Source organism: Anopheles bellator, chromosome 1 (assembly GCF_943735745.2).
Source record: "Anopheles bellator chromosome 1, idAnoBellAS_SP24_06.2, whole genome shotgun sequence".
Classification (NCBI taxonomy): Eukaryota; Metazoa; Arthropoda; class Insecta; order Diptera; family Culicidae; genus Anopheles; species Anopheles bellator.
Window position 1 is genome coordinate 43,487,206 of NC_071285.1, and position 15,766 is coordinate 43,502,971.

General features: G+C 46.2%; 1 protein-coding gene across 2 annotated transcripts; it reads left to right on the top strand.

Moving 5' to 3' along the window:
• The first annotated feature begins 371 nt into the window (after positions 1–371).
• LOC131206224 (protein LSM14 homolog B) lies at positions 372–13,998 on the top strand. 2 transcript variants are annotated; one of them, XM_058198689.1, is made up of 9 exons: positions 372–510; positions 1,785–2,191; positions 2,821–3,231; positions 5,264–5,589; positions 5,659–5,820; positions 5,948–6,094; positions 7,387–7,619; positions 7,717–8,000; positions 8,111–13,998. In XM_058198689.1, exons 2-9 carry the CDS (start codon positions 2,071–2,073, stop codon positions 8,116–8,118), a joined length of 1,692 nt encoding a protein of 563 aa, XP_058054672.1. In that variant the 5' UTR covers positions 372–510; positions 1,785–2,070; the 3' UTR covers positions 8,119–13,998. The 2 variants fall into 2 exon arrangements, with proteins under 2 accessions (XP_058054672.1, XP_058054673.1); XM_058198690.1 differs by having other exon boundaries at positions 5,948–6,067.
• Positions 13,999–15,766: the final 1,768 nt, after the last annotated feature.

The following is a 15,766-nucleotide window of genomic DNA, read 5'->3' on the forward strand; positions in this document are numbered from 1 at the left end:
CACAGGAAAAGTCAAAAATTTTCACCGTAACCAACCAGACGATAAATAGAACATTCTATAGAAGTTTCACAGCAGGGGTCGTAGAAAACCCGTGTCTTCCCGAGTTATCTACTGTTCAATGGTGACTTCGAAGTGGATAGTTGTTCATGTCGATCGGATTTGCAGACCGCTCCGCCGGAGCAACCAAACTACGCACCATAAACGGACCGAGTGTCACTCGTCATCACTCATTGCGTTGCACATTTTTGGACGCCTGCTTGAGCACCGCAGTCGCACTTGGGCCATTTCTCGTCACGAAACCGTTCGCCGTTTCCTTCGGAGAGTGAGTGTGCGGAACATACTGTGCGCGTTCCTTTCTTCGGTACCGGACTCGAACGTGTGCTGCAAACCGAGCGTTTCGCCAATTTCGCATTATCCACGGTCTGCCAATAGTTGCGTGCGTCAAAAGAGGCCACAAATACGGCACCGGTGGCGCAAGCCTGCCGATGCGTGGTCTCGGAGCCCGTAAAGGTGGGTTGTTCGACCGAAAAGATGCCGTTCCGCTGCCCAAGTGTCCCCGTGCGGCTGCTGAGTGCGTGTGTGCATGTTTTTTCCGTGATAGTGCGGAGCCCCTTCCTGGTGGGCCGGTGTTCATGCTCCCTGCTACGCTAACGACGAATTATCCTACCACTTAACCCCCAACCACCAAACGCTGCAATGGCTCGCAGCGATATCGCCACGGCGGTGTCAAGTTTTGGCAATTTCTGCGCCGCTCATTAAGTGCCCAAGCCCCTGCACCGCCCCTCGGTGTGAAAGAAGCGCAGTTTTTGCTGAACAGTGTAGTCTGCATTCGTTCGGTGGCCATAATCTCCAATGCCAGCTGCTGAAGCGATCGTGACGCCGCACACCGCACGAAATCGCGGTCGCCTACTTCGTGCGTTTTTCTTTTCGTCATCTTCCCTGCTGAAATTGTACTCCGGTCCGTCGTTTTCATTCGCCTTCTCTGTCCCTTTGCGTCTTTGGTCGGATCGCTCCGTCTCCCTTACGCCGACGTGCGCCATTTACGAATGGCGGTTGTTTGTCGGGCACCTTTTCGCTCTTCCACGCGCAACAAACCCATCCGTGAAAGGGCTCTCATATGCGTGTGCCGTTTTGCCCGGTCGCGCTGAAAACGCGCGGCAGCGGCTGCGACGACGATGACAACGGAAGCCAGTGGTTCTCGGTGTCGTCCATCTTTGAATTACTCTCTCACCACCACCAGCAGTCGGCATCATTATAATAGTCATCGGCGGAAGGACGACCACTAAATGTAGCATTTTTTGCTGTAATTGTTTGGCGGCGTCCAACATTTATCGCGCGCCTGCCAGAAACGAAATGTAATCCTTTTCTAATTGAATTCATTGCCTACTACTGGAATGCAGGATGTGGCTAGCAGCAGTAGTTAGCAGTTTCACCACTACCATAGTCCAGTGAATAACGATGGCGCTCAGGACAAAATACTTCCATATCCTTTGCAAGTAGACTTAGATGAGAGTGCGCAAATACAAGCCACTTTATTCAGTCCTAGCTCTACTTTCAGCTGAGCCACAGCTCGTCGTATCCGAAGTGGTGTGTATCCTTTACCGCTACCGTAGGCGGCGCCATTGCATTGCTGATCTGTCCGCAGTATAAAAGCCGACAAGACAACGAATCTTTATATCTCCTATGGTTTCGCAAAATTGTCTGACACGGGTCCTATTGAAACATAAACTACTTGGCATTCTTCTAATATTTGGGTTTTTTTTTCTCTAATTATCACCTCTTAGTTTCGCTCCACAGCCGAACGAAGTTTCTTGAAAGTGATCATATTTTGCTTTGCAAATCAGTTGAATTGGTAGTGCTAGTGTGCAAAAAGTGAACCTCAGTGAAAAGAATAAGGAAAGACAGGCGTTGAGCGGAACACCCGCGTGGCGTATAGTGAAAACGGCGTGACACGGGAATCGTCATCAGGAGTGGTGTGGCGTGCCTGATCGTGACACGGGGGACTTATTTTGCTAAGACGAACAACCAACGCTTCCTCGTGTCCCGCACATAGCGGAAAACGGCCTCAAAATGAGTTGCCCAATGCCGGAGATCGGATCCTGCATATCTCTGATATCGAAGGCTGATATCCGTTACGAGGGTCTGCTGTTTACCGTCGATCCGGAGCGCTGCACGATCGCTCTAGCGCGAGGTAAGAAAACGATCGACTCAGAACTGTTCTAAGAGATCGACAACTGTGCTCGAACACAATGCGACAAATCCAGATTCTTCTCCCCTTTTTCATAAAAAGCCACAAAAGACAAGTTTAATAATATTGCAAAAATATCCCGCGTGAGCTTTCAAGAATGCTAAGGTTATCTTTTTTCGAATCATCACATGTGGTTTGGTACTAACGACTAGTAATGGAGGATACTGCTCACCAACAAAAGGACGACAAAATGTCCTCCAAAAAGTGCAATGGAGGATAGAAGCAGTATTCTGTTATATGAAAGGACTAAAAAGACAATGACAATGATCAACTAGATCAGTAGTTGATCATGGTCTTCTGTTTCTTCTGATATCAAATTTTGTTTATGAAGTAAAAATGTCATCGTTGAAATTGCCAAAAAACGCACGGAACCTTTCTTCAGTTTTGCTGTAGAGAAGAATCGAGAGAAATGATGGCGGAATAATCTAGAGTGGGCAGACATGTTGAATTTCTTGTCAAATTCTCGAACGTTCTCGAATTTCTAGCAGACTTTCAACTGGCGTAGAATAACACTTTTTTCTTTACCTCTTTCGTTTCATGACTCTCGCTGCAATCCTGTTTTACACGACCAGTGAAATCCTATGGAACGGAAGATCGCGAAACGCAGTTCCCGATAGCGCCGCAAAATCAATGCTATGATTACATTCTGTTCCGCGGGACGGACATTAAGGATATTCGGGTGATCAACAACAACCAAGTACCGAATGATCCGGCCATCATGCAGATGCATTTGCCGCCGCAGCAGCAGCCGCCGCCGCAGATGGCGATGCAAAACAAGCTCGGCCAGCCCAGCTACCAGTCGCCGCAGGGCTTCATGATGCCGCAGATGGGTGGCCCCCCGGCTGGACCTCCCGGTGGGCCGATGGGTGGAGGACCACCCGGTGGACCGATGGGTGGCCCTCCACCGCCAGGCCACCAGCCGCAGATGGGTGGCGCAGGTGGCCAACCGTACAATTCCTTCGCGGGAATGAACAATCTCGGAGGTATGCTAACGAACGATCTGCTGGGCGGTGGTAGCAAGGGTGTTGGTGGTGGTGGTGGTGCCTCTTCGTTTCCTATCCTTCCATCTTCGGACGATGCACAGCAGCAGCAGCAGCAACAACCGGAATCGGAGCAAATGGCTGATCAGCAACAGGCGACGCGTTGCGGTGGTGGTTTACTAGCCACTAGTGTTTCCGGTGGCGATCACCTTTCGCCCAGGGAGCAGAAGCAACAGCCGACCGATCGGCATCTACTGCGATCGTCGTCCTTTCGCCCCCCATCGCTTACTGCTTCTGTTTCCGCTTCGCCCGGAGCCATCCGGCTTCCTTCGGGAACTGGACTTTCCACTGTCGGTGCGGATTCGCTTGTCGGTAGTGTTGGTGTCCAGGAGGGCTTTGCTGGTGGTGGTGGAGGCGGATCCGTTGTAGACCGCCATGATCATCAGCAAAAACAACAGCAGCAAGGTGGGAGAAACAATCATCCATTGGGGTGAAAATGCGAAACGCAGTCCCCCCGAAAGCCTCAAACGAATGATGAATGGCGCACGCGGTGCAGATGATGGACAGAACGCCACGCTTTTCGTTGTTACTTTTTTCCGTTCAACTTTGTGCTTTATTTGCTGCTACTGTTTCTTACTGTTTCTGTTACAGTTAATTCCGTTATGGCGCGAACATCGTTGCTTGCTTTACTCGGAACACGTCTGGAAATCATTTTTATGTTCAGCTTTGTGTTGTCATTCAATCGGTTACCTTTCGTACTATTACAATTGGAGGGCCCGTTTAAATTTTTATCAGTTTCGTAACTCGCTGCACTTTGCTTTGTTTAGCTTTGGAAAGATTTAGATAGTAGGTTGGCTTTTCATTTTGAACCAAGCAAAAAATGTACCACGTAGCCGAGAGCCTGCTCCTATTTTACGTTGTATTTTTGAAGCGAGAACAGACGGTATATTGGCTACCTTTTTTCATTGTATTACATGGCCCTCATTAGGTATTACTGTGGTGATATTATTAGGCGATATGGGCGGCAGCGAGTGTCGTAATAGCAGTAGGTAATCAATTGGTGCAGCTGCAGTTACATTGCCTCGGAACCACCGTAGCTGATAACGGTTCCACAAGCAGCGGTAACTTTTCTACGCCATGCCTTTCGATGTGATAGTGATGGCAGATAATGGAAAACGACTCGATTATGATGAGTTTGACTTTAGTATTTTCAACACCATTAGCACTAAACGAAGGATATAGGTAACTTGTAGTTAGTTTAGGAACATTTTGCAGGAAGTGTAAATGAAATCCGTTTTTCTGATTATGTACATATCTTTTCACTTCACATCCACTCGCTTCACTCATTCACTGTGGTATGCCTTCGTTTAGTCGCCGCTTGTGACGTTCATCATTAGCCTTCTGCCCTCTGGTGCTGCCCCCTTATGCCGTTGGTCAATGATCGGCTGCAGGAGACTTTGCATCGCTTAACTCTTTCCAGCGCAAGTCTTGTCTCTTCCAAACACATCATCCTAATCACCTGCCAGAACCCTCTTCTATGTCGGATTGATCGCTTGCAGGTCATCTTTCTTCTCAACTCGATGAGTTTTCCTTTCGAAATGAAGAAATCTACCATTTGTGGCAGTTGCTGAGAAATGATTTGCTGTATATTTCCGCTGCCGCTGTTATGGTTGCTGTTGTTGTGTCGTTATGGGAAGTTTGGAAGTCTTTTTTGCTAAGATCGTTTTAAAAGACGCAGGATTTTTCGCACAGGGCTTAAAGGACGCTTATCAGTGGTGTTTCAGTCAATATTTGTTAATATGTTGAATCCTTTTTCTGCTGTCTGGTGATTTGCATCGTTAGTTAAATTTTGGTTCTGTGTTAAATCCGTTCCATGCAGCTCATTTCATTGTACATTTGTTCGATGCGCTAGTTTGGTTCTTATTTTTTTGTTTGGCAAAATTTGGTCACTGTCCATCACTGGGAAGAGAGTAGTTTTATATTTATTGGTAAAAATTTGTTTACATTCTAATCACGTGAGTTCCTTTGCCCACAGGAAGTGGATCGCGTTCGGCAACGCCGAGCAACAGCATGCTTTCACGCAAGAGCCCTACGGTAGATATCGCTGTGCAGACAAACCAACAACAGCAGCAGCAGCAACAACAGCTGCAACAACACCACCAAGGCCAACAGCAGCAGCAGCCGCAACAGCAGATGATGCAGCAAAACAATCGCGATGCAGGTAACAACCAGCGAAACAAGAACAACCATCGGGGAAACAACCAGAACAACAACCAGCGCGAAAGACGTGATTCAGGCAAGCAACAACAACATCAGCAACAAGGTGGTGACAATCAGCTCAAGGATAACTTCAGCAACAAGGCAAGTCGGACACAAACTGCGTGGCAAGAAGGATTGTATACTAAAAGTTTCATCTGCCCTGACCTATAGCCGCGCCAGCAGCAGCACCATCAACAGCAACAGCAGGGTGCGGGACAGAATCGTGGCGGATGGAACAATAACCGTAACCATCAAAACCAAAACAACGGTGGCGGTGGTAACAATCTGCGTGGTCGTCCACGTGGTAATGTCGGACAACCGCAGCAGCAGCAGGTTGGTGATGAAAGCAAATTACGGAAAGAAACACCTGATGTGTTGATGACGACTGTGCTGCCCTTTTGCGCACCACCGAGAACCCCCTCGCCTCATCTTATACAGGTTTTTGTTTGTTTTCTTCCAGGGAGGTGTTGGTGGAGCCGGCCAGCGTGCGAAGAACTTACTGAAGTTCGAAAATGATTACGATTTCGAGCAAGCCAACAACAAGTTTGAAGAACTGCGCTCGCAACTCTCGAAACTTAAGGTGGGCGAAGAAGTGAAACCGGAGCAGGTATTTTCTTTTTTATTTGTTGTTATGCTTTACTTAGAAAAAGTCCCACACAATCCCCTGTGTCCGTGTCCCATTCATTTACACCTTTTCCTTGTCATTGTCCGTTCAGCGTTTAGTTACGATTCCCTTCCAGTTCCCACCCAGTTCACAACCAACTCCATGGATCGAAGAAGATGGTACATTTTGAAAAATACAATAGTATTTTTTGTTCACTGCACTCGCTGCGAAAAGTCGTCGCTGGCTGGCCGGCCAGTTTGCTCGGCTCATTCGTTTTAATTTTTGTGTTTGAGGATTCGACTGTAAGTTAGTCGTTAAATCAGTAGTGACATGAAATTCAGTCGAGTAAAATGGATTGTTAACTGTTTCAAGCTAAAAAGCTATCTCGAATTCAGATCGGGTACATTTACCACTCAAATACACATAAAATTGGAGAAATGCAACATCTTCAAGGCATATTTTTCTATGCGCTTGCGCTGTTCCGTTGCATTTTGGAACAGATGTATGATTTTTCTATTTTGTTTAACTTCGTTTTCAACTCATTCAGCCAGACAAAATAACATAATTTATTTGCTTGAGTTGCTGCTATCATTAACATGTTTGTTAATGTTCTTTGCTTTTACTAAATGCATCGTTTGCTTCCTGAATTATTTGAGCATATCAATCACCATTGGAATGCAGTTATTGGGTTGCATCTAAACTTTCTATTTTGGTTTTAATAAAGGTTCATACAACGACCACGGTGTCAACCCATGTGTAGTGCACATTTAAAACATTATACTAATGCACTCTAAAATTTGGTTTTGAATGCGCTCTGCATAAACGCAAAGAATCACCACTATTCTGTGAATTTGTGATTCTACACAGAAAGAGGAAGGTGGCCAATGTATATCGCACAGCCGAATCCGCCCTGCGGTAATATCTCTGGCTATCTTGTGTATTCGGAAAAGTGAAAACACAATAATTTCAATCGGATTTGCATAAATGTGAAAATTTATATTGGATGAAAACAAAATTCGACCACCGACCACCATCTTCTTTCGCCATTCCTCGACATACTGCATACGCATATTGGGGCATTTCAATTAGTTGCACTGCTTCAATGCTTCCAATAGCACGTGCACTAATAGTGGATGATGCAACTTGTTGATGATGCACAACCAATATGCGTGTGTTGGATTTGCCAACTTCGAATTATTGTGCTCGTACTAATGTTCATTGTTACTTTTTATCACACACAAATTGTCACTATGTTATTGGCAACGATGAATGGGTGCCTTTTCGGTGGCTCACAGATCACTAGCGAAACGTTGGATAAGAAGGATGATTCGGGTAATGAAACCGGCGCCGGGGAGCACGAGCAGGAAGACGAGGAAGTGATCTGCTACGATAAGGCCAAATCGTTCTTTGACACCATCTCGTGTGAGGCTGTCGAGCGTGCCAAGGGCAAGCAGCAGCGTACTGATTGGCGCCAGGAGCGTAAGCTGAACACCGAAACATTTGGCGTCGGCTCAACCCGACGTGGAGGGTAAGTCAGCAATTTGATGATTCGAGTATTTATGCTCCTTTTGTCGTCAAAATATATTTTGTCGTCAAAATAATTTTTGTGTTCCCAAAACCAACAGATATAATAGACGGGGTGGTTATTTCAACCGTGGCCCTAATAACTACCACCGCGGTGGCAACAACTATCGCGGCGGTAGCAACAACTATCGAGGCCGCAGTAACAATCGAAACAACCAGTTGAACGGTGGTGGTAGTATGTCCCAACATCGCACGGGAGCATCGGGTGGTCAGCAGCAGATCGGTAACCAGAGCTCCAGCGGCAGTACTCAACCGAATCAGCCATCGTCAGCGGTCCAAACCAGCCAGGAGCAGCAGCAACCGGCCGTCATAGAGGTAGCTGCAGGTAAGGGGGCTGCTTTTGTTTGTAAACTTTGGAGAAATGAACATGAATTTTAGAATGTGTGTAAAAAGGCCTTACTAAATGCTGCGTCTTATTTCCCCTTTATTTTACAGGCAAATAATGCCACGGAAATCGGATCATAACGGAGAAACTCTTACTTTTAGAAAGCTGACTATGTTCCGTTCAAACGATGCTAAGAAAAGGAGTGATAAGAGGAGAGAATGAATCCCCACAGAGATATCTCTGAAATCTCTGAAAAGGGGAAGCCGGGAGAATTGAGTGTAGAGAGAGTGTGAAGCAGATTGGCGAGAGTACAGAGATAAGAAACTACAAGTTAATGAAACACATTATACAACAACACCCCTATATGCATATAAACCATACCTAGAGCAACGGTTTGCAACGTATTCTACACAGAACCCAGCAGATGGTGCACAGCCACGCGGACAGTTACGTAAGGTAGTCGAAAGAGACACAACAACGCAGTGCGTTCAAGAGCATCCATTCCCATGGCAGACAAAATGAGGAACAGCAGAAGAAAGGGATGGAAGTTGCTTTCCTCTTACGTCGCTTAAAGCGGATGTAGCGCTCAAGACTGCGGGTTAACAACGAAGCATGCATCTTCAGACCCACCCGATTATAAACGTACGCAAGAGATAACGCCGCGCTCTCATTAACAATCCCTTTGGCACCTTGTGGAGTGGTGACAAATGTTCGAGCAAAGGACAGCAAGTTCAATACATACAGCAGCGGCAGAACACAAAACCAAATGAAAGGCACGTAAAAGTGACACCGATCGAAAGCAGCGTCTCTACCACGGGATTGCACAGCAAATGACAAGGGGTATTCTTATGGGGCGGACGAAAGGAAAGATACCCCATTTACTATATGACCTGTGTGACCCGGAGGTTGTTGCGACCGTCCTCTGCAAAAGTATGGCAAAAGTTTTGCACATTCACGTTGCTGGTTTCTAATACTAAATGCTTAGCTGCCGGAGCTACGGAGGAGACCTGATCACGCTAAAGAAGGAGACACAGAGAGAAAGAGAACGAGAGACCGAATCGCTGTACTAATGTCCAAGGATGCAACAATTGTTCGATTATGTGTATTAGAATTTCCCATAGCCGGACAAAACGTTATTAAACTACTAAGAAACAGCGTGACATTAGCGGCTTCGTAGATGCGTTCACACAACAAGAAGGAATACGCAGGACTACTGCGATTTAGCAGGGATGATAGTATTGCGGATCGAGATCGAAAAACAACTTCTCCTCCGACCCGAAGCCGATCTGGAAGTGGTGGAAAGAAGTGTAAAAAACCAAGAAACAATATGCTTGTGTATGCATGTAAGCTATACTAATGTGAACCGGACAGGTCAGGACAGTGTGAGGTAAAAAGAAAGGAGCGAACAAAAACATAAAATCTGCAAAATCGATAGTCATAAACGAACCAGCTGCAAACGCCTAGGATGCAAGACACAGATGAAAACTAGCTTGCTTGGTTCTATGGCAAACGGTGGGTCCACCGTAAGAAAGCGTTCGCGAGGCAAGATACGGAAAGAGAAAGCGGTCGGGCGGCCGTAGTAACATGCCAAACGGATGTTTGAGAACCGTCCACGCGTTCTGCAATGGAAGAACAGAGAAGAGTGTCCAGGAATCAATCAGAGAGACAGGCAACTATGGAAAGACTTAATGTAAAGTACATTTGCTTTCATTTGAGTCTCTTACTAGAGAACAGTGGGCGCGGTTGCCTTGGAGCCAATCTTTTTCATCTCAATGTGCAGGTCATAGGGACGGAGTGAATCAGGGCAAAAAAGAAAGGAATTCCGCACTGTATGTACTGTTAAGTGATAAGCTTAACAATAACCCTCCAAAGGAGTAGAAGGAAGGATAGGCATTTCGTTTTTACTTCGCGGGGTGTTGATGCATTGGCCCGTTTCGCGGAAGCCACGTATCATCATCACAGCGGTGGTGTGCTGTTGCGCTTCGAAGTGCGCCACACATTCTCATTCCTTTACCCAAGTGTGGCGAGACGCACTTTACTACTTTGAAATTCGAATGCTGCGCATCATCATCATTATCATTACTGTTTTCTACTTAAAATTATTAATCTTATCGTTTTCTTTTGATTTCCTTCCTCAATTTATTGTATTTTTTCCCTTAAAGTTCATTTTTACGAGACCCTCTATGCTATTTTCTTCTCACATCCATCCCTCGCCCATGTCCTTTCGGCAAACATATTCTGTGGTGTGATGTGATTGTTGTGGGTAGATTAGGTCCTCGGTTTCTTGTGCATCACCTTTCGCGCGCTCTCTTTCTCTCTCTATCATGCGTAATATGCTTCCGGTTTTGAGATGTACGAAAAGATCCTTTGCTGTGCGCCTCGTTATCGCTTTCTCTATTCCTTATCACCGGGTTTGTTTGATAGCAAATTACACACGTAAAAATATTTATGAGAGATAAATTATTCGATTGACCTGGCCTAACGCCTAACGTGGTGGTGGTTACAGGTGGGATTTCATTTCGAATTGTACGCTGCCACCGAGCAGTGAATGTTACATCAAAGGGTATATAAGTAATCTCGCATAAACATTTTCGCTACGTAAGAAATCTAACGGCGGAAGAGGACCAAAGATCCGCACCAGGGTAACAGTCAAGGGGATGCAATTGGGTGAGCGAGAGCGAGAGCGAGAGCGAGAGAGAGAGAGAGAGAGAGAGAGAGAGAGAGAGAGAGAGAGAGAGAGAGAGAGAGATTGGGACGTATAACAGGAAGCAATTGCTTGTTAGTGCTTAGTTTATGGTCACGTTATGCCTATCCGTGTTCCGCTTAGGTGCATCAGTGCTGAACCTAACACATGTTATGAGTCAGAGAAGCGTAGTACTACAGCAAATGCGTGTGGCGACTAGAGGACGAAGGCGAAGATGGAAAGGAGGATGAGCATTAAAACTAAGTTTTGGATTAATTATATGTAAAGTTGCAGAGAAAACAACGGGCACAGAAAGCGCGAGAAGCAAATAAGCAAATATAAAAAAGAACACGAGTAACAAAAACAACAATGGAGCAGCATACATCTCTACCACTTGATAGCGTTGGCATGTCGTTCACGTGTGTGTTATGTGTGGTGCTTTGTGTGGGAAGCTGGAAACACTGGTTTAGTAGAGGGAAAACACGGCCCACGAGAGGCCCATTCATGATAGTAGTGATGGAAAATTCCAAATACAGGAAAGTGCAGCAACAGCCTGTGGTGCGTAAATTTCTTTCGCTAAAAAAAATTCCGTTCGGTATCGGAATTTCCGTAAATCTGACTATAAGAACGAGAGGAAGAAATATAAAATGAGAATATCAAAGCGAACACGTAGGAGAGGGACCTTGTCGTATAAAGGTTAAGTCATCGTAAAGACGAGGAAAACACTAAATAACAAACACATATATCCACAATACACAAACGAGAGACATCGTAACAAGATATGATAAAAATAGTAGTAGATTTTAAAACGATACGATATACGAAGAACAACAGCACAGAGTTGACAAACAGGTGGTGATTGACAGAGAGATGACCCGACGATCAAACTGTAGGACGCGACGCAAATAGCAGGACGCTAGAAGGTGAGAACCACGATACTCGGAAATATAGAAAGTGAAACACGAAAAGCAAACACAAAATGTAAAACTTCCTTTGCATAGCGCTAAGTCGTTTGCATAATCCACTCGTGAGCAGGCTGCACCACCACGAGGCAATGGGTTTGGAACAAAATTTGCAGGGAAGGACAGAGACAAGGAGGCGACAAATGAATTAATATAAAAAATGTAGATGTTCAATATTCTAGACTTAAACAAAAAACACACCACCTTCATCCCAACAACAAAAGGACCGAATCGATTGCAAGAAGGTGTATGCCAACAGCCTGCACGAGTTAACAGTCAGTTCGCTGTGTGTTGTGTGGTTCCTGTAGTACGGATTTAAAGCGTACCGGGCAGAGATAGAGCAATGGGGAATTGCTTCAGGCCTCGCTTCAGGAAGAGAATTAACGCAGGGGAACATAACGACATAGACACACGCTTGGTGTTGGTTGCAAGATATATGTAACTATTTTACGGTAGTTGAGAGAGCGAGAGCGAAAGAGAGAGAGAGAGAGAGAGAGAGAGAGAAAAGAAGGAGAGATAGAAGGACCCCTCAGAGCGGATGCAACGGGCAAGGTTGACCGTTAACTGTACCTTACAGGGAGAGTTGGTGTGTGGTGAGGCTTCCGTTGGGAGGCTTGCGAAGGACGACGCAGGATTGAAGGAACATGGCACTGGTGGATCATTTCTTATACTTATAGACAAGACCGGATGCCAGACACATGAAGGGGGACAGTGCAAAGAGATGGAAAAAGCTCTATGCTCAAAATGATAAAAGCAACAGGTGACGGCGCTGTACCAACAGAGTTGTGCATGGGAATCGTGTACTGCGTGGTCGTGTACGCCTGCTGGCGTTATGCAAGAATTACCCATTTGAGAGAGGATCAAAGGTCCGCTGGTAGCGTCAGGAAGTAGCGAAGCGCCCACGGAAAGCAGAAAGTAAAATCGTTCATCTTCGTAACAATTTCTATAAAACAAAAACAAACCCGTGATATATTGTGGTTGAAAACAGTAAAGAGTCCGTTCCAGTTCCAGTGTGTAAACGTGCGCTCCCACCACACAGGCGTTTATGGCTGCGGTAGTTTGCCTTGATGGTCATGGTCACTTTCCTGCTGCTGCTGCTGTGTCCCACTTGTCAGCTGCAAGTTTCTTGTACGGCGCATAACTGAAGGTTGTAAGAATTCTTCTTTTCGATCAGTAACAAATCAGCAGAAGAAAATCACGAATTGGTTGTCACACGCTTCTAACGATTCAAAAGAAATGGCGCAAGTTAGGAGTTTCATGCGTTCCCTGTGCGGCAGCTGTACTATACCTCTTCATTCGCGAGTTGAGTTTTATGTAAAATTAGTGCTTTTTTGTTTTCAACGTCAGCATGTATGTACCATTACTTGAGTTTGCAGCACGAAACCATCGCTGGTTGATAAGGTTCAAGGGTAGAAACAAAAACAAGTGTCTTAAGGCCTAAGCGTTCGACTTTATGGTTTGCCTCACGAGCTATAATAATAGGGACAGGAGCATTCAACAACAAAGCAACGAACCACAGAGGCACACTGATTTGGGACCGGTTGGTTGCATCGTCTTGCCATGGTTAGCCACTTTCACCAGCCCCACGAAGGAGTTAAAATGCCAATCCAACCCTCTTTGAGTATCTCTGTCGTTTGATTGAATTTCGTTAAGACACTGTGGTGCAGTGATAAGATGGCAGGTGTTTAAAAGAAGTTTTGTATCGGAACCAAAAACGTGTGTAGAAAACAGTACGTCTAGCCCATCGCTCCTAACGACTCGACCAATCACGAAGTGTTCGTTTCGTAGGCCAAATGATTTGAGATCAAATCTCCAGAGAACTGCCGAAGGGGTTCGGGCGCACTTTCTTCTAGTCTTTGCTAGTGCGAGTGCTTGTTTTCCGAAGTATGTTCGAAAGTCGTTGCGATCGCATATGGTGCATGGGGCGAGCGAAACGGTAGGAAACAGCAGAAGGTAACTAAAATCTTGCCCATAAACTAAACACTAATTTAAACTATGCGAACGTCAGGTGCGTGCAAATCGAGAAACACGAGTTTGTACCAGAAGCTTACACGACGAGCGACAAGTAACAAGCGAAGGTGTAGGGACGCTCTAACATATATAGTACAAGGGCAAGAACTAAGATGTTGGAAGCGCCCGGGGTGAAAGGGCAGCTGTAGAGTGAGACGACCAGGATCTCCCCAGCACAACAACGAAAGGGAAGAAAGCGCAGCAGAGGGCGGTAGCTAAACCATCATTGCAATCACTAAGGGTGCAGGAAAAGGATAAATCTATCAAAATGCGCATGAGAGTGTATGAAAAACAAAACTGTGGAAAAAATAAAACAAACAAAACGGATAAATACCGAATGGAGTACAAATAGTGCTCTATAGTAAAAGAAGTCAAAAGCTTTCGTTTTTGTGTTGTGCTGTTCGTGATTTTTGAATTTGTCCAGCTTTCGGTTCCCCTTTTTATCCGGTGTGCTACATACCACCACTGACGCAGCAACTTTGAGTGGGGGCAAATGACACATTGGAACCCCCGTCTGACCGTCTGAGAAAGAAAGTAAACTTAAGTGTACTTAACAATAGCCATCACCTTGAGTGAAACATTCTTTTCCAGTGCCGCACTTGCGATCCGAAGGAATAGCGTGAAACCATTATCGATCTTGATTTGCCATGCTTTGATTTATTTTAGTTTAGTACTTGGTACTACTTTCTCCGATCTTCCTACGACTCGTGAGGTCATCCGAAATTGAATGCTGATTTAGCTCCGTGAGTAACATCGCGTGACATCCTAATAAGGATCCGTACGCCCGGCAGTACAGACCCCGATCACCGTGGCGTGGTCCAAGCCCGAGCAAGGGCATATAATTATTATACACGCTAACGATTTAATTAACTACCGCAGGACTGGAGAGCGGCACGCGGTAGCGTGATGCTAATGTTCTGTGACCACCACTAATAATAGGATCTTTCTAAACGCAAAGTAAAGGTGTCGATTTGTTGCACGACCTTCGTGATGGGCATTCTTCGGCAAAATTGGCAAAAGAATTGCTGACGTCAACGGGAGCAATCGATTAGCACTTTCTTTGCCGTACAACGAGAAGAGCCGCAAGAATATTAGCATTTGGTTATCATCGTCGATTACTAGCGGCACAAAGAAACCGCGGGAGAAAGTTCGTCGACCCCGCGCCAAACCGGTCGCGCGACACGAACACGTGGCTCGTGCGAAGGGATTAGAGGAAAAACTGCAGGAAAAGTCCTGCATGCCCTCCTTGTGCCCGATAGATCGATAGACCAGGACCAGGAGGGAGTGCCAGGTTTCCAAGGAACGTTTGGCCAACTTTCCCCATCCGCCAGAGTCACGTGTTGTGGCGCAGGAATCTGAAGGAAGACGGGTCAATCCGAGGTAATATTTACGACCATATTATGGTAATTATTTGCCAACTCGTGCGACAAACCGTCTCGGGCGGGCTTTAGCGCCCGTTCCTAACCATGGGCGAAACATTCGTCGCAATAGAAACAAGTAAAGGTGACAGTAATGGAAACAAACACCCGAGGTGGTAGGAAGCGTGTCACGATGCGGTCGAGGATGTTAATGAACGTTTCCATCTTCCGTTCGTGGTACGTTAATTACGCTGGGCACTGGACCGGAGCCCGATGTCGGAACCGAAACAGGTTTAAAATTCCTCAAATGTTGCTGGATGATGGGAAATTCCTAGAAATCACCACGCGGAACGTCCTTCCAGAAGCCGAGGTCCTTCCGGTGCCGTATGAAGACCCACTGCACTTTGCGATGGTCCACCTTCCTCTGGCGCGCCCGTACATTACTCAGCACTCCATTCACGGCCCACTGTTGTTGTTAATATTTCAACGCCAACACGGTGCGCCGGTGCTCGTAATGTCCAAGTTGATGGCGGCAATGGCAAACGGTGGTGGACGATGGCCCACGTGGCCGCTTGCTGGCAATGCCCCAGTTGGAAAGCGCGACACACTGAACGCACGCAAAGCTGTGTGCTGGCTGAAAACAATCAAGATTGATGGCTGCCATAGGCCACTTCCGTCTGAGGTCGGCATTTTGCGGTACAAAAAATATGTCAAGCGGCCCATGCCCGTGTGCTTCGGGGTTCGGGGCGTCCA